Below are 20142 nucleotides of genomic sequence, written 5' to 3'. Positions count from 1 at the left end.
TTACCAATCTCTGTTGTGAGCTCTAGAAATTGTTGGTGATAGGCATAATCAGTTTTATTCAAACTTTTGCAAAGACCAAAGATTACTTGCCAAGAGTTTTGTGTGTGGTTTGCTGGGTCTCCTAGCCTTGTGTGTAGAAATTCTTTAAGGCCAGTCCAGTTGTTTTTTGATGGATTGTCTTTGTAATGGGTCTTCCAAAGATCTTTCTCAATATAACCAAGTTCTGTAAGAACATACACAAGGGTATCCTCATCATTCAGTTTGCTTGTGTCATGAATGGATTCAATATCTGAGATAAACTGGTGATATTCTGTGTAGATTCCAGTCTGGTAGTGCTTTGTGTGTTGTGGTGGTCTCAAGATTGACAGATGCTTCACAGGTGTTGGGTTGGAGGTGGCCATATTAAGAGATTCACTTCACAAGTGCTTTTGGGTGTTCTGGAGAGCATTCAACTTCTCTTGCCATTTCACCATTTTCTTTAGTAGCTTGGTCTCCTTGCAAAGCTGTTGGATTTTGTCTTTTGGTGTCAGAGTAGACTCTCTCTCTGAGTTTGTGGTGCTTGTTTCATCAACAGTTGAGAAAGATGAGGTGTCAAGATTGGTTGTCTCTTTGCAAACTTGGGTTTGTTCTTCAGGTAGGTTTTTGGCTGGTGTTCCAGGTTCATGAGTTTCAGGGGGTTGGCTTCTTTGTGTTGATACCATTGTCAGACATCATCAAAGAAGAGTGGCAAAATGTGAGAATTATACATGTAGATCAGCATGACAATGAATCTCTAGAAGAAATATACATGGAAAAGAGTATGCAAGATAAAAGATCTGTATTCTGGCAACTATATACAACTTGTAAACAAGATTGCCACTGGCTTTCAGCAAGGGGTTTGCACAGTGATGGTCTTTTATGTGTGCTGGTGAGCATGTGACTTAGTGCTTTGTGAGGACACATGCAACTCCCAGCAGCTCACAAGCTGAGGCCTCTGGCCTTCACAGGTGCTGTTTGTCTGTGTAAGGGGTTCGCGGTGAATCCTTACACAACAACAATGATGCACAGATGGTGTCTGATAGAAGACTGAGAATGATCTCTGTGTTAAGAGATAGTCTGGTAGAACATTTGATGAAAGCAAAAGAGGATCAAGCATGGTTCTATAACCAAAGATGTCAAGATAAAGTGTATGCATCTGATGATAAAGTGATGTTGTCATCAAGAAACCTACAAACAATATGTTCTTGCAAGAAGTTAGATGACAAGTACTATAGATCTTTCTCAGTGATAGAAGCTATAGAAAATAATACATATTGACTGAAGCTTTCTCTGAGCTATCAGATCCATAATATTTTTCATGTCTCATTGTTGGAATTATACTACATGAGAATGGGTGAGGTACTAATGTGTCCTTCTGTGGTACTGGTAGACAACTATCATAAGTAGGAAGTAGACAAAATCTTGGATGACAAAGCATGCTACTGCAAGAGATGTTATCTAGTGAAGTGGAAAGGATTTTCTATTGAGAAATTGATATGGGAATCTGAGAAAAATCTTGAAAATGCACAAGAAACTCTTAAGGATTATCTAAAGAAAAGATGAAATTACAAGAAGATAAATAAATCTATATACAGAAAGAAAGATAAATGTGACATAAAACAATATAAAGATTATAATATGTCTATAAAATCAAGAATTTAATGGTGAGAAGGCATACTGTGAGAGTGCCTGAGATGTGACTGTAACAGTGGTGAACCAGTCATAGACAAGTGAGGCTCAGAAGTTGCAGGTATATTTGATATAATGATAAATAGAACTACAACAGAAGATGCAGTTACAGAGAAAGACATTACAGATAAAGAAGTATAAAGAGAATGAAGTATTTCTACAATACTCTGAAAATCAGAAGAAACAACATCAGTTAGATAATCAATAGAAGATATGAGATTGGCCTAAGCAGAAGTTAGTCTGAGAACAAGTAAGATGATACAGAAGATCTATAAGACTGGTTTCTATACTATCTTAAAGAGCTTTGATTTTACTTGTCAAACAAGTTATAAGATAATTAAGTAAGACTTGAATGTTTGCAACTTCATTTTCTATCTGAGAGAGAACAGTATAAACTGGGCTTGATGAACAAGAGAACTCAGACAGACTATCTTTAATAGATTCTGTCTCAGACATGAGGTCCACAGTCTTGGTTACATGGTATGAGGCAGGATGATAACATTTTATAGAAGATTCTTTGACAGTAGAAGTAGCCTGATGGTGGTGATATTTAGTGGCTTCTGAGTCAAGCTCACAAAATTCATACATGAGTATACTCATGCACTTGATGTTGTATGAATGATGTAGATTGGCTGTGTCAAAACTATGATATTCTTCTTGAAGTTGCAAGAGCCAATGAACTAGTTTGATGGTGGATTCTGAAATCTACAGCCATGTCAGAACAACAAGAAGAATGAATGAAGATGCACTTATATTATAACAGATATGAGTTTGATATTCTAAATAATAAGAACAAGATTTCTTCTCAGCATTCTATAGACAAGACTTGCCTTTATTCAGGTGGTCTGTAAATATTAAGTAAACACAGATGGAGCATGGAAAAGTATCTTCTTCATTATATGCAGCAGAGTCTTTTAATGACAATATTGTGATAAGTTATAAAACAAACAAGAAATGATGCCTGAGCCCAAATAAAGCAGAAGAAAAGAAGAAAGAAGAGGGCCAGAAACTCTCTATTTATATCTGTTATAATGTACCAAGATTGCTAGTCCCACAACTTGTTGATAAATAATATGACAATGAACAACAGATAACATAGCAACCAGACAAGCAAACAAATAAAGAAATAAGTATGTGATAAAATGCTGAACTTTTGTAATAAAATGATTGCTATTCTACAACAAAGAATGTCTACTGCAACTGGTGGTGATATGCATGCAGGATGTCTATATAGACAAGCAGTAAGTAATACAGAAGCTTATACATTCAAGAATCTACAATGCTCCACCAATGATAGAGGGAGCTATGACAATATATAAAAAACCACTTTGATGGCTCTATATCTCAGAGTCTGAGGCCTCTGGGGGGGGGGATAGTGTTACAAACATAGACCTAGACCAACCAAGCATTGGATGATGTTGGATGTTCAGAGGTATTCATGTGACCCCAATGCTGAATATATAAGAATCACATGATTTGCATGAATTGTGGGAACCCCAGTGTTCAGTCTCTAAGTGAGGGAACCTCTACATTTTACACATGACTCTCTCTCATCAGTTGCAGGCATTGTACCTACTTAGCTCTTTTGTACCCCTAATCCTGGGAAAACCTACATGACCTACAACTGATTCACCTAACAGAATACAAAGCATTTGTGCAGCAAACCAACAAGTGTGATGTTGAAAAGGTTTTACTGATTCATGAGAGCTTCAAATGCACTATATTCTTGACTCTTGATAGGGCTCTTATGGAATCAGAACCCTATATCACCAGCCAGATGAAGCAACTTCATTGTGAATATCTGATTCTTATGCAAGATCTCATGCAATCAGAACACAATAAGCAACAAGATGATGATGAGAATGCTGATGAAGCTGATAACTTATATGCTACCACCCTCTTCTATATCTTAATCAATGCCTACTGCTGACTACCAGCTAGCTGCAAAGTCATGAAATTGCTTGATTTACAAAGTGTGTGGCTTTCCAAACTACTAGTTATGCATTTCTTTTTGCAAAAGCTCTGACTTTCATACAGCAGTGATTGGGCATATCAACATATGCTTGGCAGAGGTTTGACCCCAATTTGATTATTTCAAAAGCTAATCTTTATATTCAATGGAGATACACATTGCACTACATTGAAACTTGATGATCTGGTTGAGTATACTTGTGCATTAGGCACCAAGATCAGACAAATAAGATATATATTCACCCACAACCAGGACAGCAGCTGGAGGGTTTTTTTTGCCATGTTCTCTGCTTATGAAATTTGGTGTGAGAGGGTACTGAATTTACCAATTTTGCAGATGAATTAGGATGAGATTCATATAATTGGTCTACCTGCAATCTGCAAACCAAGTCTTTACACTATACCTGTCAGTAAAGATTCTGAAAGACTTGAACTAGATTCTGCTCTGCTGACTATCTTTCTCAACTGTACTTGAAGTGTTTTCTTTTTATAGGTGGATCAGACAGTTTGATATATATAGTATTGCATATTAGTTAAAATTCAATTTCTTTCTCCAGTGTCTGCTGGAGTAACTATACTATAATGGTTTCTATACTATAATGGTTTCTCTTCACATTTATAAACCTGAAAAGGTATCCTGAACATTTCTAGATATATTTATTGATCAGGAGTTTCAATATTTCCTGATTTCTATATTGAGGATCAGAAGCTACATTTCTGAATTCAGAATGTATATATTTTTAAACTTCCAAACAACTGTGGATTCAGATAAATGTATATTCCAATGTAAATGTATTGGGACTAGTGGATCTACGGTTTACAAATCCTCCCCATTTCTGCTATGGTGGGGGTGTTTGGTCACGTGATTACGGACTTTATCGAAATAATCACGTTACCATTGGTCAGCCCTACGGTGTGGGGCTGTGTGACCATCTTCAAAACAGGCAGGCAGCTGCGGAAAGGACGGGGAAAGCGGAATTACCCGATCTCATCAAAAACCCATAGATATCAGCGAGATCCACGGAGAGAGCAAAATCACAGCCCATGCGGGATGAGATCTTGTCGATGGGATAGTAACGGACGCAAGCCAAGGGAATAGCTTGTCTGATCTCAACAGGGAGAAATGCAAACTTGACATGACACCAGACACTGGACCATGTTGCTAAATGTAAATGTACAAGAAATTGAAGGTGGAAGTGGGGGTAGCTGTGATGGTCTCCCATTTGAATTGGTAGAGTGTACGGAGTACTCCGTACAACATAACTAAATAAATAGTCCCTGTTTGTGGAGATAACACCCTAAACTTGCAGAAAGTGCTCAATCGGGTGCATTTTGACTGATATGGGGCTTTGGAGTATGACATGTTCTTACAAACGAGCTGAGCAACCTGTTGTCAGTAGTCAACAACCGGCCGATATTGAATCTGCCAGTGTCCGAATCATCACCACCACCACTCACCGTCAATGCAGTCAAAAACCACTTAACCTTGGGTTCCATGTAGTTTGTGCCAGTCTAAGTGGTTGCTCGCAATGCTCGTCAATCCCTATAGCTGATAACACGACCCTTGGTGAGCATGGCAATGTTTATGGTAGCCTTCGGTTGCTGAGGGATTTCACCCCTCTCCTGATAGAGGATGATGATTTTACATTGATAATAGATAGGTTGTCAGCACCTCGCCGTCTATCGCTTTAACATTCTTAATTAATTAGGTATGGCCCAAAAACACCTGAGTGTTAACAAAGGATACCGACAATGCTTATCCAAAAGATTTTACCAGCAATTATCAATCCTGAGCCACCAACACCAAACATCAACTTGATTTCCCACCATCCCCAAAAATATTAAACGCCAACGCATCAGGTCAAATGTCAAAAATACATATAATAATAATAGAGGCTAACAATACCATGTAAACAGCCTTATTTCCCGGGAATGTCGAGGACAAAACGGCGGTCGACGTCCATTTCTTTATCATCTTCCTCGCCTTCAAATTTCAGTCGATAGACGTCCTTTTTGGAGCCCATGACCTCAGCTCGATAGAAAGTGGTTGTATCTGGATATCGTGCGAGGACCTGCTTGCCAGGCGGAAATACGGGAAGAGATGTTCCAATCTGTGGAATCGGAATGAGAGAAGCAGCAGTTGTCCGGTAAACTGCGCCCTCCTCTCCATTTTCAATCGGCTCCGGATCCTGGACGTCATACCTAAGCAAAGGGTTAGAATAATTTTTTTTTTCCCCCCTTTCGTAAGTCGATGCTGTAGATCGGCTTCTTACCGCTTCTTGTGCCCGTCCCCGGTAATGTTTTTGATGATGCACTGGATGCCTTCACCTTCAACGCCTTGCTGTTTCTTGTTATGCTTGAAGACCACCTCAGCGCCAACGAACAGTTGCCCTCCTTTCTCAGCGGCGGTGCCCTTGGTACCCTTGATGCCTTCGGTGCCTTCATCACCTTTAGCAGATTCGCGGGTTTGGGCGCTCGACACGCTTGCACTTCGCTGGGCACTGCTCTTGAGGCGGTTTAGCTTTTCGGAAACGGGACCCGTACTGGGCCCTGGGGAATCCGGAATACCGTTGTCAAGGTCGGTTTTCCTCTTCCGCGGTTTCCCAGAGGCTGCACGACTGTGGGGATCGGCTTCCGACGCTGAGCGCAAAGCCATGAGGATTTCCACATTCTTGATAACATCTGCTGGCTCGTTTGTGAGTATGTCTTTCTCTTCTTCGGCCAGCTTCATCAGCTCGCGGTGCCACTTGTCGAGTTGGTCAATTTCATCCATGCTCGGCTCTTCCCACCAAGAGTTAGTCGCCGAGTAAAATTAGAGTAGAAAAATGATTAAAGCAGCAGAGCGACATCCTTTGCTTCTCAGTAAAGAGGGATCGAATACACGAGCAATGAGAAAACCCCAACCTCCCCCCCCCCCCCGGGGGGGAGCACAAGGGAGGGAGAAAAAAAAAAAAAAAAAAAAGGAAGACTGATGTAGCGAGATACGGGAGACGAGGCGAAGAGTCAGCAATACTCTGAGCAGCGACTTACTACTACCGTTCTTCCCAATCTTTTCGTTCAAGGCCCCAATATTCTGGCTGAGCACCTTTTGCCGATCATTTTTCTCCTTCGCCTTGGTCAGGTCGGCGACGATCTTGTTCCACATATCGATCTCCTCGTTGGCGGCCTGGCCATTGTCCCTGGCGGCGCCTCGTGGTCGGTTTCGCGACATTTCTATCTCATATGCTTCCCATCTATGCCCTTTGTCATAGACGATGGCAGGCTTCTTGCTGCGAGTGCTCAGCGCAAGAGGGGTGTGAAGTCCTGCAGGCTCCTCCGGTGGGTCCTCTAAGCGAGAAGCAGCCTCTGGAGTGACACGAACATCGCTACTCCGGTGTGTTTGTTGAGCCCTTTTGTCTTGCTTCTGCCTGCGGGGAAGCTTTGACGTCGAGGTCGATGACGATGTCGCTCCGGAACCGAGACCACCCACCCCAAGCTCGGGCACCCGGCGGACCGTGGATCCGGTGGCTGGGGAGACAGCACTGCTCGGTGCACGGGCCGACCCAGTGCTTCTGTCGCCGAGTGCTGGCGGCGCCACAGCTCCGCTTCTCTGATTGGCCATCTGCCGGTGCGGGCTTAGGGCTGCACGTGAATCAGGGGTTGATCAGTTTCGTTACGGTGTGTTGGGGGTTGAACAAAGTGTTAGCGCGGGGTTTGACCTGGGTATCACCGAGATGCTTTGAAGCTCGCCCCCTTGATCAAAACTAAAGAGCTGCAGAATCAGAAGAGCAAACTGGTGGTTACAATCCTCTATATAACTAGTTAATTCTGCTTTCCATTCATCTTTGGTTGTAAATAACACTCAGAATGCAGGTGCCACTCTTTAGGTTGCAGTGCGGTGAGTTTGTCCAGCTGTTTGCTATGAGTTGCTTGAGAACTGCCGCCAGCTTACACACTATTTTGCGCGCTTTTAGGAGTGAACAGCTACGACTGGGGTACGTATAGAGAACCTAGAAATTTTCTGACGATACCAATTGCTCAATCCCTCTCTGTCTAGGGAAACTTGGAAATGAATCCGCTGCTGCACAGTTTGCTGCCGCCTCTGCTGCTGCTGACTTCTCCGTCCAAAATGATAAACCCTACGCTGAGGTCTGCTTTACTTGCTCTCTAGTTTTACCGGGTTTTATGTAGTGTGCTGATTGATATTTCCTTGAACCAGCTGTGGATGGGGACTCATCCTTCTCTCCCCTCCAAAGACTTAGAAACCGAGCGAACGCTCCTGGATCTTGTCCAGTCAAACCAAGCCTTGTTAGGCCCAGAGATATACGAGAAATACAGCGCAAAGCTTCCTTTCCTATTCAAAGTCCTGTCTATCCGAAAAGCTCTCAGTATTCAAGCGCACCCCAACAAGGAGCTCGCTGAAGTGTTGCATAAGCGCGATCCCAAGAATTATCCTGGTCAGTCTTTAACCCCCCCCCGCGGCGCGGAGTCCTCCTGGAGACTATGTGAACGAGCACCTAAAGTTGGATTTTGTTAGATGACAACCATAAACCTGAAATGACCATCGCTATTACTCCATTTGAAGGACTGTGTGGTTTCCGTCCCTTGGCTGAAATTGTTCATTTCCTTCGAACGGTCAAACCATTCCGCGAACTGGTCGGCGAGAAGGCAGCGCAGGATTTTGAAGCAGCCGTAGAAGGTGATGACACCGACGTGAACGACAAGAACAGGGCAGCTTTACGGGCTCTCTTTACAACCTTGATGCAATCGTCCCCGGACGCTATCAAAGACGCAACAAAGAAACTTGTTGATAGCGCTCAAGGATCACCCGACACTTTTGCCGTATCCGAAGCCTCGCCGTCTACGAATCCCAGTGACCCGGCCGAAATGGCAGCGCTTGTTGTCAGGCTCAATGGCCAATTTCCAGACGACATTGGGCTTTTCGTTCTCTTTTTCCTCAATTTCATCAAGCTTGGCCCCGGAGAGGCTATGTTCCTCAAGGCCGACGACATTCATGCCTATATCAGTGGAGACATCATTGAATGCATGGCTTCTTCCGACAATGTCGTCCGTGCTGGTTTTACTCCAAAGTTCAAGGATGTGTCGACGCTGACCAGCATGCTTACCTACTCATACGCGCCGATTGAGGAACAGAAAATGCATCCTACAGAATATCCATACGCGACACTTAATACGGTTTCATACACGAGCGGATCGTCGGCGATGCTCTATGATCCACCGATCGAGGAGTTCAGCGTGATCAAAACCGACCTGAACACCGCGGGTGCTAAAGTGACCTTCGAGCCTATTAGCGGACCAAGCGTCATCATCTGCACCAGTGGCACTGGGCGCATCCGGATTGGAGATGCCAAATGTGTCGATGTAAAGCCGGGCTATGTTTTCTTCGTCGGGGCCACAGCAGAATGCGTGATTGAGAATACCGGGGAGGAAGGGAAAGACGTTCCAATGATTACCTTCAAGGCGTTTTGTGAGATCGGTCCATAGGATCTGATGAAGACGGAGGCGCTTGAGACCAAGGGTTTGACTATGGTCTCCCATGCGCTCCGATGCTGGCTATGACGTGATGATGATTTTTTTCTTTAACGATACATCTATCCTTATAATAACGAATCTTGCACAGAACGATGAAAAAGAATGTACGCAGCTCTACTTAGATTGCCAGACACGGCGATATACAATACTTAATATGACCTATCCCAAAATAAAGTAACGGCTCTCGATGTCCAAAATTGTTACATATCGCTCTTCTAGCCATGGCCTTGAGCGCGGCGCCTGCAGGTCTGGGCAGCCGTGGACGGTGTGGGCGGCGCTACAAAAGTCCGGGCCAAGAAATTGAATTGCCTGTTTTGCGGCCGCTGACACCCAACTTGCCGAGGATCAGCACGAACCCAAAGAGAAATTAACTATGTATGTAGCTTCATATTTCCCCGGCTCCGGAGAACAGGACAACAAATGCTGGTTACACGGCAGGATACGGTCAGGGTTCCCTTGGTCTACGCATGTCACTCTCGGTGACATCCAGCGTAGGTGGCGCCCAGCGCGAGCTCCTTGGAAGGCTTGGGTTTTGATCGCAGCCAGTTTTGTTTGTTGTCGTATCTCGGCTATCCAGCTAGGCGGCCCCTCTGGGTGAAAGAGTCTCGGCTCAAAAAGGATGGGTGTTTTTGGGAAAGATTCTACTTGGCTCCGTCTTGGAACCAATTTCCGGAGCCACATCCCTTTGTAAATACCGAAATGAGCGGATCCATGCTCATGGCGCTATTATCAATGCGGGGGAGCGCTTAAAGAGCGCTTTCGTCGTTTAATGCAGAAGATGGGCCTCTTTCTTCCTTCTTCTGACCTATGCTTTCTCTTACTTGCCCGTTGACGAAAGAAACCATCTTTGAGGGATATCCTATTCCTTGGTCAAGAATTACCACCTTATTTGGCTTACGTGGACATAGGCCACCGGGAATTAACTAGCTACAAAAAGTCGCCATGGCTAACACTTTTCCTCCGAAGCTCACTGTGCTCGAGAAGCTTGATTTGATCCCTGCAAACATTTCTCTCGTCGCAACCGCGATCTACGCAGCCATTACTGGTATATTCCGAGGGCAAAAAGGGGCCAAGTCGTATATGAAACACATTAACTATGCTGTTATTCGCAAGATGTTGCAGCGACTTTCCACTAGACAAAATCAGTATGTCGGTCGTTTGAGTTGGATATTTGGCGCGTGTTATCTGATCGGCTACTGACAAACGGACGTCAAAGAGCAACAAATCCTTCAACAAGTGGTGCTTATGAAATATTTGCGAGGCAGAACAAGATCGAAGCCCAAACCGTGCAATTAAATTATGGTGGCTTGGGCCATTGGCTTGGGAATAAGGATGCAAAAAATGTCCTTGTCTATTATCATGGTAAGTTAAAACAGCCACACGCGAATTCGCAACTTGAGTTGCTTGCTTTCACATCATGCTAATGCCCCTTTTCTTTACCCAGGCGGTGGATTTGCCATCTCAGCCGGTACCGCATACTTTCAGGTACTAAAGGGAATAATGGAGGAGCTCAACGCTGCAGGGAAAGATATTGCTATCTTTGTACTCACGTATACTCTCGCACCACATGCCCTATACCCAACACAGGTGAAACAAGCGGTTGAAGCCCTCCGCCACGTCATTCAAGCAGGCCACGATCCTTCAAATGTTGTCATCGGAGGTGATTCTGCTGGTGGAAATCTCACACTCGCGGTCCTTTCCCACATCTCACACCCGCATAAGGATATTAAGCCGCTGGAAATCTCATGTCCGCTAGCTGGTGCATTCACGATTGCCCCGTGGGTTTCATTTTCCCAGGATTTCCCTTCTGTTAAGGAGAATGCGCTTAAGGACATCATCATGCCTGAGCTTGCCGAAAGATGGAGCTCAAGTTACCTTGCAGGCCAAGAGACAGACAATTATAACCAGCCACTTCTTGCCCCAGCGGAATGGTGGAAGGACATCAAGGCAAGAGATTTACTCATCGTTGCGGGCTCTGACGAAATCCTGCTTTCTTGTATCGAGGAATTTGTTGAGAAGCTGAAGGTACGCACATCCCCTTTCACATTCTTCGATCCGGTATCTCTACTTCTTTTGTTCCTTTTGGAAGCCAGTATTTGAACCGAGGGGAAGCCGCTGCTAACTCATAGTGCTGGAAATATAGTCTGTGCTTCCAAATGTCACATATATTGTTGGCCAAGATGAACCTCACGTCGCACCTTTCATTTACCTAATGCTCGGCGACAAATCTACAACCCAGCAAGACAGTGGATTGCGGACGTGGCTCTCGTCGCGTCTCTAAAATGATACAAGATACCCCTCTGTTGCCGGTTCGTTGATCGCGGTTGTTTACGCTTTGCTATAGTCGCAAGACATTGAACAAGTGAGTTCGGGCTGGTTCTTTTGTTGTATATAATTGCGTAATTTTGATTTGACTTCAAATTCATTGCTTCTTCCCTGTTAGCCTCTGGATGCATCAGAAAATCTAAGGGGCGAAATTATCTCGCCATCTGCGTGTATTACGCTGCTTATCCAGGCTCTAAACGAGGTCATCCATGCTCCGACGCACTTCAAGCGGTATCAGTATAATCGAACCAGCTTTGCTTGCCTCTTTATTTCGCCGTCGGTATTTCTTTCACCAACTAAGTTGCAGCACATTGTAAACTAAGTACTCCGTAAACTTCGATTGAAGGAAAGTAATTGACATCTGTTTTCGGCCATCGATTCTGGCCTTTGGAATAATGAACCTTCAGCATGCTACTAGTGCATTCCGTACAGAATCATCCAAAAGGCAAGCTTCAATTGTAGTCAATGGTCATTCTGCTTGGTTGACATCCCGTTCTGGCGCGGAAAAGTCGCGCTGTGGTGATTGCAGCTGTGCAATGGGGTACAGGGTTGAACGTGTTGGAAAAGTCCGAACGTGGAAATTAACTAAACTACAAACTTTCCACCCAACCACGCGACGACGCGTTCTGCCCCGGTCCAACTAGACTGCATTCAACGATGAGCTGAACACGATGCCTAGGTGCGATCACGGAGTTCCCTCCATAGCTTCTGGGATGCTAATGCCTTTTGTTCTAGGGAGATAATCACCATCCAGGCCGGCCAATGCGGCAATAACAGTATGTTACCTCCGACCCCTGGACCGATATGTTTGCAGGTCCTTGACTCGACCTCGACCTGTGTCCCTCAAAGCAGCTCGGACCCGGGCTATCGAAGCACCTTTCGGAGCTTCTTAAACTGACCGCTTATTGTTATAGTTGGCGTACAATTTTGGCAACAGCTATGCCTTGAACATGGAATCAACCAGGACGGAAACCTAGAGGAGTTCGCTACTGAAGGAGGGGATCGCAAAGATGTTTTCTTCTATCAGGTATGGGAATGACATGAAGCCGATCTTCGTTGTTCTCAATATATTGACTGGCATGTTCTGTAGAGCGACGACACTCGATACATCCCTCGCGCAATCCTCCTCGACCTCGAGCCTAGGGTACGCAGCTCAAAACCTGGAAAGATGGGACTTGATCAGGGTCAACCGGACTAATTTGGCCTTATCGTGATACAGGTCCTCAATTCCATACAAACCGGTCCGTATAGCAATATATACAACCCGGAGAACTTTTTTGTTGGGAAGCAAGGTATTGGAGCCGGGAACAACTGGGCAGCGGGGTACTCTACCGGAGAAACCGTGCATGAGGAAGTTTTCGACATGATAGACAGGGAGGCAGACGGAAGTGATTCCTTAGAAGTGCGTATAAAACTCCCTGAAGTAATTCCGAGCCTCTGCTTACAAGACGAACAGGGATTTATGCTCCTACACTCCATCGCGGGGGGAACGGGTTCTGGTCTCGGGAGCTTTCTCCTTGAGCGAATGAATGACAGATTTCCGAAGAAATTGATCCACACTTACTCCGTTTTCCCTGATACCCAAGCCGCAGATGTTGTTGTCAATCCTTATAATAGTTTGCTAGCTATGAGGAGATTGACGCAGAATGCGGACTCTGTGGTACGTTGGGAGGCCTTTGCTGCTAATTTGTAGATGCTTACTTTCTCCCCAGGTGGTACTTGATAACGGCGCTCTGTCTAGGATTGCAGCGGACAGACTCCATGTTCAAGAACCCTCCTTCCAACAAACTAACCAATTGGTGAGTCTTTAGGATCGCTATTTAGCCGTCGTCACTTGTTTGCTGACGACAATCAGGTCTCTACTGTAATGTCGGCATCTACGACTACCCTACGTTATCCAGGTTATATGCACAATGACCTTGGCAGCGTCGTCGCTTCTCTCATTCCCATCCCAAGGTCCCATTTCCTTATAACCTCTTATACGCCATTCACCGGGGATAATGTTGAACAAGCAAAGACGGTTCGCAAGACCACTGTTCTCGACGTTATGCGTCGATTGCTCCAACCTAAAAACCGCATGGTTTCAATAAACCCCAGCAAATCAAGTTGCTACATCAGCATCCTCAACATCATCCAGGGTGAAGCAGACCAAACTGACGTGCACAAATCTTTGCTCCGTATTCGTGAACGGCGTCTTGCCTCCTTCATTCCATGGGGCCCTGCCAGTATCCAGGTCGCGATTCCGAAAAAGTCTCCATACCTTCCCAACACCCATCGTGTTAGCGGTTTGATGCTTGCAAACCATACTTCTGTTGCAACCTTGTTCAAGAGGATCGTAAGTCAATACGATAGACTACGAAAGCGCAATGCGTTCTTAGAGGCATACAAAAAAGAAGCGCCATTTGCGGATGGATTAGGCGAGTTCGACGAAGCCAGAGCTGTGGTTATGGATCTGGTAGGGGAGTACGAGGCTGCAGAAAAGGAAGATTATCTGGATGGTGGAGGTGTAGGCGCGGAAGAGGGCTAGGTTTTACCCCAATTGTTGTTTTCTATCCTGCACTTCATCTGTCTTTCCACCATTTCGGCCTACGTACGACTTTATGAGAATAATGAGAATCCAGCAAGAATATAGTTTTCCTTTCGCAAGGCTCTGTAGCAACTTAATATTCCAAACTTGATCTTACATTTGACCCGGATCTATGATGATTGCGGGGTAACGAGCAGGGTTGCTGCGTGGAAGATGACATCAGTGGAACCAGAACAACACCCTGTCGCCGGACGATTTACTATATAAAGTGCGACAAGACGGGGCGGAAGTTACCATCCATCAAGTTCAGAAAAAACAATTTTTACTCCATTACATATTAGCATTTTTACTCAAGGTATACTTATGTCCCACTTAGAGCCCATTCCAAGAACAAGAAGTGATGCTAATGTTGCTCTTCTAAGGCACAGAACTTCCATTAGACAAAGCATGGCTGATAAAGGAGAACATTTCCCGGGCAGCCAGCAGCCTGGTCCGTCAAACCACAGCTTTCAACGCTTATCCGTTCCCGTTGTATCTAACTGCAACTTCTAGGTGACACCAAGAACACCGCCGAGAGACTGTCTGAGAGCACGAAGTCCGGATCCGAGGGCGCCAAGCAGAAGGCCCAGGGAGTCATGGACCAAGCCAAGGAGACCGCTAGCAAAGCGACCGAGTCGATGTCCAAGTCCATGGGAATGGGCGGTGGTAAGTGATAAATGGCGTGGTGCCAAAAATACGGCGCTGATAGCTTGTAAAGAACAGAAGTAAACGCTTCATGCCGTATCAACTGTTCTTCTTTTGGACGCTCGTTTCGTCAAGGATGCTGGTGCTCGTTGGTGGAGATACGGCCTAGCTCAATGTCGAATAATGGAATAAGATGGTTAATACCGTTATCTGAAGTAAAAGTTCCTGGTGCTCCCTTGCTTCCTTATATGTAGCATATAGTAGTCTCTCCGAAGCTTTTCAACGGGGCCATGCACCTCGAAATATGACCAGGCCACGAGGCAACATATGGGAAACATGAAGAGCCAGTATATTAATATCTTGATATATCTCGCTCATGATTGGGTATCGATTCAACAATGGCTGTATCATCACGTCGCTTTTAGATGCGACTCTATACGAAAAAAACGCTCTGAAATGCAAAGATGTCTCTATGACGAGATGGAATGCGGCCCCAGAATCAGCGATGGGATCCTCCGCCTCCACTAACCCCACCAACAGAAACGTCCTGCACGACGCATAGGAGATATCTCCGGTCCGGAATGATAATAACCTCGTGGATTTTCGTCCTCAGCCGGAGTAATTTGACTTCGTCCTCGTCTTCACGATCGTTTCCAGCTTCCTTATCTTGGTTTTCTCGCCTCCCTGTGTCGGTTTCCATGTCCATTCCGTTTCCTTGCAAACCTTGAGCTCCATAATCTGGCTCGTTGTTATTCGCCTTGGCCGATGGACCGGATAAGATTGCGCTTAATGCTGACGCTGATGAAACAAAGGCGTAGATGTGCGATGCTAACGTCTCTGCCTCACTGGGCTTATACGGGGCGTTGGGTATGGATGTAATTGATACTGCTGTTGTGTCCCCATCTATCGACGGCGCAGTCGGTGTCTCTTCTGTGGACGAGAGCACTTCTGGCCCTGGCGTCGGATTTAAGCTGGTAACCGGACTTGATTGCGGAGCTAATTTGCCTGTGACTTGGATGATGGATCCATCCTTTCGTGATAGTATCAATGTCGATTGCACGCTCGGGCGAGATGTAAGATGAGCAAGTTGGGTAGCGACATGCTGGGGAATTTGAGAAGCCTGCAATGTGGTGTCAGCCAAAAGGAGATCAGCTTTGGAAGGGGTACGACCCCTGGTCGACTAACTGGTATCGTTTCGGTCATATTTGAGCTTTCAGGAGGGTTTGAAGGTGATGCCAGGGGGGAGTGCTAGAATGTCCTGTGGATCCCGACGTAAAGAACGTGTAATATAATCAAGTTGGCATATGTGCCTGCCGGGTCTCATTCTCCAAAGAAACCCGGCCGCCTGGGGCCGCGATTGTTGTCGCAAATGGTGTTGCTGACTCATCAAAAATTTCCGTTGCTGATGAGCATCGCGAACTTTTTACGAAAGAGGATCAACGATTGCCGTGAAATACATAAACACAAAATTCACAATGGGCTCCAGCCAAAAAAGGAAGAGGGAGAAGAAAAAGGACTTTCAGGTAAGCTGCATTGACTCCTCATCGCACTTTCAGCTCATACTAACTAGGGCGCATAGAAACCAAAACTGAAAGTCGGCAAAGAGAAGCCCAAAGCTTCGAATTTTACAGACACGAGTTTCAAATCCAAATGTACGGACCCCGCTGCAAATGATGACTGCATCTATTTTCAACCTTGCTTATTCTTTAACTGCAGCTATCGTTCTCAACCAACAGTCTCTCTCCACAATCGCACCCTCTGCAACGGCGCAGTTTTCTCATTCGCTCTCACTTCTGAACTCCAAGTCAGATACCCAGCGGAAAGAGTCGCTGGCTAACTTAACGACTGCAATTGTTTCTCGTCCAGTCAACTCACCATTGCCCCAGCCTGTCAGTGTGATGTTGCCATCATTGCTTCCGTTGATCTTAGATGGTAGCAACGGGGTGCGGTCCCAGCTGCTAAAGCTTCTAAGAGCGCTTCCAGGGACAGACATTGAAGGCCATGCATCATTATTGCTCCCATATATCCGTGCGGGAATGACACATCTTGCCGCTGGTATCCGGCTCTCCGCGATAGACATACTTTCCTGGCTGCTATCGGTTGCAGGCCAAGAAGTTGTCTCCTGTGCGGGAGGATGGGTTAAAACTCTCAACTGCTTCCTCTCGGTTCTTGGCTGGCATACAGAAGAGTCCGCAAAATGGTCTTCAAACAGAGCATCGTTTGGAAAAGCTGGTAGCGACGGGAAACCAATAGCTACAATACTACAGACCTTCGCCGATTTTCTGCGTGCCGGAATTTGTGCTTTAGATTCGACGGATGGGGCGGAACAAGAAGGCGATAATAACTTGTCCAGTGTTCCCTTTCCCCTTTTCCATACATCACAACATCTTTTGCCTACGAAGTCCTCTGCCTTTGCTTATCTCAACCTATTTGGCCGACCAAAGGATGAGGAGGGAGAAATGTATGAGTCTCGTGAAGATAGATTGAGAATCTTTGTTGAGAGATTCAAGCAACCAGTGCAACGAGGAATCGACACAGCCAAGAAGGATGGCGGTGAAATCGGACGTGCTTCAGCTAGTATCAGCAAGGTTCTGAAGGAATCTAGAAATCAGCAAGCTCCATCATGATGAACTCAGACAAGGGGGCTAGTCTGTTGGTAGAAATTTTAAAGTCAGGGTGGATGACTTTTTTGTGGGCTTCACAATGGATTGGCCGGGTTAATCACGATGTCTCGACGTTGTCGGCTGAACCACTATAGCTCCAACCGAGTCTCAGGTTCGAACATGTGTGCTTATGCATCGGGACCTTATTGTGGAAAAAAAAAAAGCAACACGAGGTTGGCCTTAACAACCGGCAACCATGAGTCTCCTAAACCGAAATAAGGTGTGAATTTTACCTGGGGGAAAGGCTAGGGGCCAGCAAGCAAGCAAACCGTGCTCGGGATTTGGAAACCGAAACTCGATACCATTTCGGCGTTAAATCCGACCCCACCAGGCATTCAATCATGACTCTGACTTCCTTGGGCTCTACGGGCTCTATATTCAACCTCTTAGTCTGCAGATGGGGATGAAGAAAATCCTCTCCCTTCTGTAATCATTTCATGCTATTAGTTGTATATCACACGATGTTGGTTCAAGCAAGCATATCTCGAGGAACCTCGTTGCTTCATTCGTTTCGAGGTTTGCTCAATGTGTGCACCAATATCATGTCCCATGAGACTTCCGAGCGAAAAGGATGACTCGCAAGCGCACTTTCTCTGTGTCCGGAAGAGGAAAAGCGTCAATGCAACAGCCGCAAACATCGACAGTCCGCCCAGCGAGACCCAACGCCATCGAGTGACACCGCACGCCATTAAACATTGAAAACTACCCCGAATATCTTGATAGCAAACAACTTCTCACTGAATTACGTTTTCCCCTTAAAGCTAAAATGTCTTACAATGTTTACCGTCTGTCCTCTGCCGGTATGCCGCGCGATCACCACGCTATTTTCATCGAAACAAACAACCCCGCCATCGGTTGCGGCCATATCTATCAGGTCACTGGCAATATCCAGGGTGGCATGCTGTATGAAGACAAGCCTACGGCTTTCCCACCGGAACACGATCCATCCTTTCTAGACAAAGTACTTATTGGCACTGTCGAGGCAGCAATGCATCCAGATACGTTCAGGAGGGTTTGCTACAGTGTATCACCCCCAAAAAAGCAATTTGAAGGCCCGCATCGGCTGTTTCCGCAAGAGCCGATTAGGCGTTGCCAGGAATGGACTTCTGAGACCATAGACGCACTGACCGATGCCGGTATCTTGAAGCGATAGTTGGCGGCATTGCTCGGTGCTCTCCATAAAGCGGCGCAGTAATTTCATTAGGTGGGAGTTTGGGTTCTTGATGTTAGCTCAGGATCTTAGACTCGGTACGGAGAGTACGAGGTCGATGATGATAATCCGTATAACTCTGCGGAACAACGGCTATGGGAAAGCTATTCTCAAATACCTTCACGACATCGAGGTGCTCCTTAAGAGCTTTTGCAAGGTGGATGTACAAAATATTCATATCAAGCCGAACATCTTTTCTCTTCATCTGATCAAAAGACCCATCCGGGGTGGAATATTCAGCCAGTCGACGGAGGCCGTGACGCTGCATGTATAGTTGGTTCGAAGAGATACATAGCCAGAAAACATTCTATCCGGTTTAGATGTGAAAAATAACATGCGCCCCGGAGGCTACAACGCCTGGTGTGGCCTGGACATCGATCTTTCCGTTCGTGCGTCGATGTGTTCAGCGCAAAACCAAAATTTGCCTTTCAAATGTTGTGATAACTCTTGGCAACCAAGGTTGCCCGTTAATCAGAACCGCATCCGAACTACTCCGTATTTAAGTCTTCACCCTGAAGGGGTTCTTCATTTATTGACAGGAATATACCGAATCGTGACTCGAGCTACGAAGGGAGTAAGCCACAATCTGAATTTGAAGCGAGGCCAATCCAGCGACAGGGTCAACAACGAGGAGACAAGAAAAACATCTGTACAAAATTAGCCGACACTGACCATAGTGGATGCCCACAAAGCACCCCTGGTATCGGTGCTAAAAGAATATGGGATCTAGCTAGCTCAAATGCCCACGATCTATCCGTACGGACGAATTTTTGGCGAGGAGCCGCTTACCCGTTCGCTTAGCGTCAAGATAGGCCAGAATATGTCAAGTCCAAAATCCTTGTCTTAAAAAAAAGACAGACCGTTTCTGCCCCTGTCAGAGATAGTGTTACTGGTGAAAACGAGGCGAGGAGCGCGGGGCTCAACGCTTATCTACGCATGACATGCAAAACGATACCCCAAACAACGCTTCATCCGACAACGAGGCTCTCGAACGGCGACAGCAAACTTTATAGGGGATAAAATGGGGAGCCGGGCCGAAGTTGCAAGCGTACGCAGCTGTATATCCCTTGTCTAGGCGTTTTATACAGGTTAGACACGATTATCTATGTTCAAACAACGGTGTATCTACCCAGGATGGAGGTTCAAGCCAGCGTTTAAATGGAAAACAGGAGCCGCGTCAAAGAAGTATTTAAGGGAACAGGGTGTAACGGAAGCCACCCACCCGGTTCATCCCAATGTAGGTATGCATCACCGCAAGAGAAAATTCGGTGATTATACTGATCAAGTTGTCGTTTCGAATTCGCTATCGCCATGAGGGTCTAAGTCATATGTTGTTTTGAGTCACCCAAACTTGATCACTCGCATTCTGCAGCTGATGAGGGCAAGAGACCTAGTGGTGAAACCGAAGATATAGGTTAATAGAATAAGATAAGTAGAAGAGCCTGGGATAATATATCATCGTTTTCTTAACTGTTTCGACACACAATTTTTCGGACGACTTTTCAATAGTGACGTAATTTTGG

General features: G+C 45.6%; 9 protein-coding genes across 9 annotated transcripts; 7 read left to right on the top strand and 2 right to left on the bottom strand.

The window, feature by feature from the left end:
• Nucleotides 1-5312: 5312 nt before the first annotated feature.
• On the bottom strand, nt 5313-7279 carry SGF29 (SAGA HAT/Core module component; the record flags this gene model as incomplete). Its single annotated transcript, XM_003069262.2, has 3 exons — nt 5313-5880; nt 5952-6459; nt 6709-7279. The coding sequence occupies 3 exons, from the start codon at nt 7277-7279 to the stop codon at nt 5598-5600; spliced, it is 1362 nt and encodes a 453-aa protein (XP_003069308.2). The 3' UTR covers nt 5313-5597.
• Nucleotides 7280-7350: 71 nt separating this feature from the next.
• Nucleotides 7351-9375, top strand: PMI1 (Mannose-6-phosphate isomerase). Its single transcript, XM_003069261.2, has 5 exons — nt 7351-7555; nt 7632-7652; nt 7715-7806; nt 7877-8114; nt 8195-9375. Exons 1-5 carry the CDS (start codon nt 7525-7527, stop codon nt 9160-9162), a joined length of 1350 nt encoding a protein of 449 aa, XP_003069307.1. The 5' UTR covers nt 7351-7524; the 3' UTR covers nt 9163-9375.
• A 568-nt stretch (nt 9376-9943) lies between these two features.
• On the top strand, nt 9944-11651 carry D8B26_005701 (uncharacterized protein). Its single transcript, XM_066124970.1, has 4 exons — nt 9944-10355; nt 10427-10572; nt 10655-11235; nt 11354-11651. Exons 1-4 carry the CDS (start codon nt 10153-10155, stop codon nt 11489-11491), a joined length of 1068 nt encoding a protein of 355 aa, XP_065981051.1. The 5' UTR covers nt 9944-10152; the 3' UTR covers nt 11492-11651.
• Nucleotides 11652-12172: 521 nt separating this feature from the next.
• TUB4 (gamma-tubulin) lies at nt 12173-14161 on the top strand. Its single transcript, XM_066124969.1, has 8 exons — nt 12173-12214; nt 12271-12311; nt 12450-12562; nt 12626-12679; nt 12755-12937; nt 12992-13195; nt 13248-13334; nt 13391-14161. Exons 1-8 carry the CDS (start codon nt 12207-12209, stop codon nt 14060-14062), a joined length of 1362 nt encoding a protein of 453 aa, XP_065981050.1. The 5' UTR covers nt 12173-12206; the 3' UTR covers nt 14063-14161.
• An 81-nt stretch (nt 14162-14242) lies between these two features.
• D8B26_005699 (uncharacterized protein) lies at nt 14243-15061 on the top strand. Its single transcript, XM_003069258.2, has 3 exons — nt 14243-14417; nt 14485-14552; nt 14615-15061. Exons 2-3 carry the CDS (start codon nt 14510-14512, stop codon nt 14773-14775), a joined length of 204 nt encoding a protein of 67 aa, XP_003069304.1. The 5' UTR covers nt 14243-14417; nt 14485-14509; the 3' UTR covers nt 14776-15061.
• Nucleotides 15062-15112: 51 nt separating this feature from the next.
• D8B26_005698 (uncharacterized protein) lies at nt 15113-16064 on the bottom strand. Its single transcript, XM_003069257.2, has 2 exons — nt 15932-16064; nt 15113-15866 (listed from the first exon to the last, which is right to left on the bottom strand). Exons 1-2 carry the CDS (start codon nt 15947-15949, stop codon nt 15246-15248), a joined length of 639 nt encoding a protein of 212 aa, XP_003069303.2. The 5' UTR covers nt 15950-16064; the 3' UTR covers nt 15113-15245.
• A 157-nt stretch (nt 16065-16221) lies between these two features.
• On the top strand, nt 16222-17373 carry IPI1 (rRNA processing protein; the record flags this gene model as incomplete). The annotated part of the gene is made up of 3 exons (XM_003069256.2): nt 16222-16269; nt 16326-16398; nt 16463-17373. 3 exons carry the CDS (start codon nt 16222-16224, stop codon nt 17371-17373), a joined length of 1032 nt encoding a protein of 343 aa, XP_003069302.2.
• Nucleotides 17374-18175: 802 nt separating this feature from the next.
• D8B26_005696 (uncharacterized protein) lies at nt 18176-18893 on the top strand (the record flags this gene model as incomplete). The annotated part of the gene is made up of 3 exons (XM_066124968.1): nt 18176-18421; nt 18563-18600; nt 18653-18893. The coding sequence occupies 3 exons, from the start codon at nt 18176-18178 to the stop codon at nt 18891-18893; spliced, it is 525 nt and encodes a 174-aa protein (XP_065981049.1).
• Nucleotides 18894-18953: 60 nt separating this feature from the next.
• On the top strand, nt 18954-19280 carry D8B26_005695 (uncharacterized protein; the record flags this gene model as incomplete). Its single annotated transcript, XM_066124967.1, has 1 exon — nt 18954-19280. The coding sequence occupies one exon, from the start codon at nt 18954-18956 to the stop codon at nt 19278-19280; it is 327 nt and encodes a 108-aa protein (XP_065981048.1).
• Between the last annotated feature and the right edge of the window lie 862 nt (nt 19281-20142).

The sequence above is a fragment of the Coccidioides posadasii genome, chromosome 3, assembly GCF_018416015.2.
Source record: "Coccidioides posadasii str. Silveira chromosome 3, complete sequence".
In the NCBI taxonomy this organism is placed as follows: domain Eukaryota; kingdom Fungi; phylum Ascomycota; class Eurotiomycetes; order Onygenales; family Onygenaceae; genus Coccidioides; species Coccidioides posadasii.
The sequence above is the reverse complement of the archived record's forward strand: the minus strand, read 5'-3'. Positions and strand labels throughout refer to the sequence as shown.

Excerpts from the sequence above, each read along its gene's own strand:
- PMI1 (XM_003069261.2), top strand. The coding sequence starts at position 7,525 with ATGCAGGTGCCACTCTTTAGGTTGCAGTGCG. Across the intron at positions 7,653-7,714 it reads AGTGAACAGCTACGACTGGG|GGAAACTTGGAAATGAATCC; the intron begins GTACGTATAGAG and ends CTCTCTGTCTAG. Across the intron at positions 7,807-7,876 it reads ATGATAAACCCTACGCTGAG|CTGTGGATGGGGACTCATCC; the intron begins GTCTGCTTTACT and ends TCCTTGAACCAG.
- D8B26_005701 (XM_066124970.1), top strand. The coding sequence starts at position 10,153 with ATGGCTAACACTTTTCCTCCGAAGCTCACTGTGCTCGAGAAGCTTGAT. Across the intron at positions 10,356-10,426 it reads CTTTCCACTAGACAAAATCA|AGCAACAAATCCTTCAACAA; the intron begins GTATGTCGGTCG and ends CGGACGTCAAAG. Across the intron at positions 10,573-10,654 it reads TGTCCTTGTCTATTATCATG|GCGGTGGATTTGCCATCTCA; the intron begins GTAAGTTAAAAC and ends TTCTTTACCCAG.
- TUB4 (XM_066124969.1), top strand. Across the intron at positions 12,563-12,625 it reads AAGATGTTTTCTTCTATCAG|AGCGACGACACTCGATACAT; the intron begins GTATGGGAATGA and ends CATGTTCTGTAG. Across the intron at positions 13,335-13,390 it reads TCCAACAAACTAACCAATTG|GTCTCTACTGTAATGTCGGC; the intron begins GTGAGTCTTTAG and ends GACGACAATCAG.
- D8B26_005699 (XM_003069258.2), top strand. The coding sequence starts at position 14,510 with ATGGCTGATAAAGGAGAACATTTCCCGGGCAGCCAGCAGCCTG. Across the intron at positions 14,553-14,614 it reads CCCGGGCAGCCAGCAGCCTG|GTGACACCAAGAACACCGCC; the intron begins GTCCGTCAAACC and ends TGCAACTTCTAG.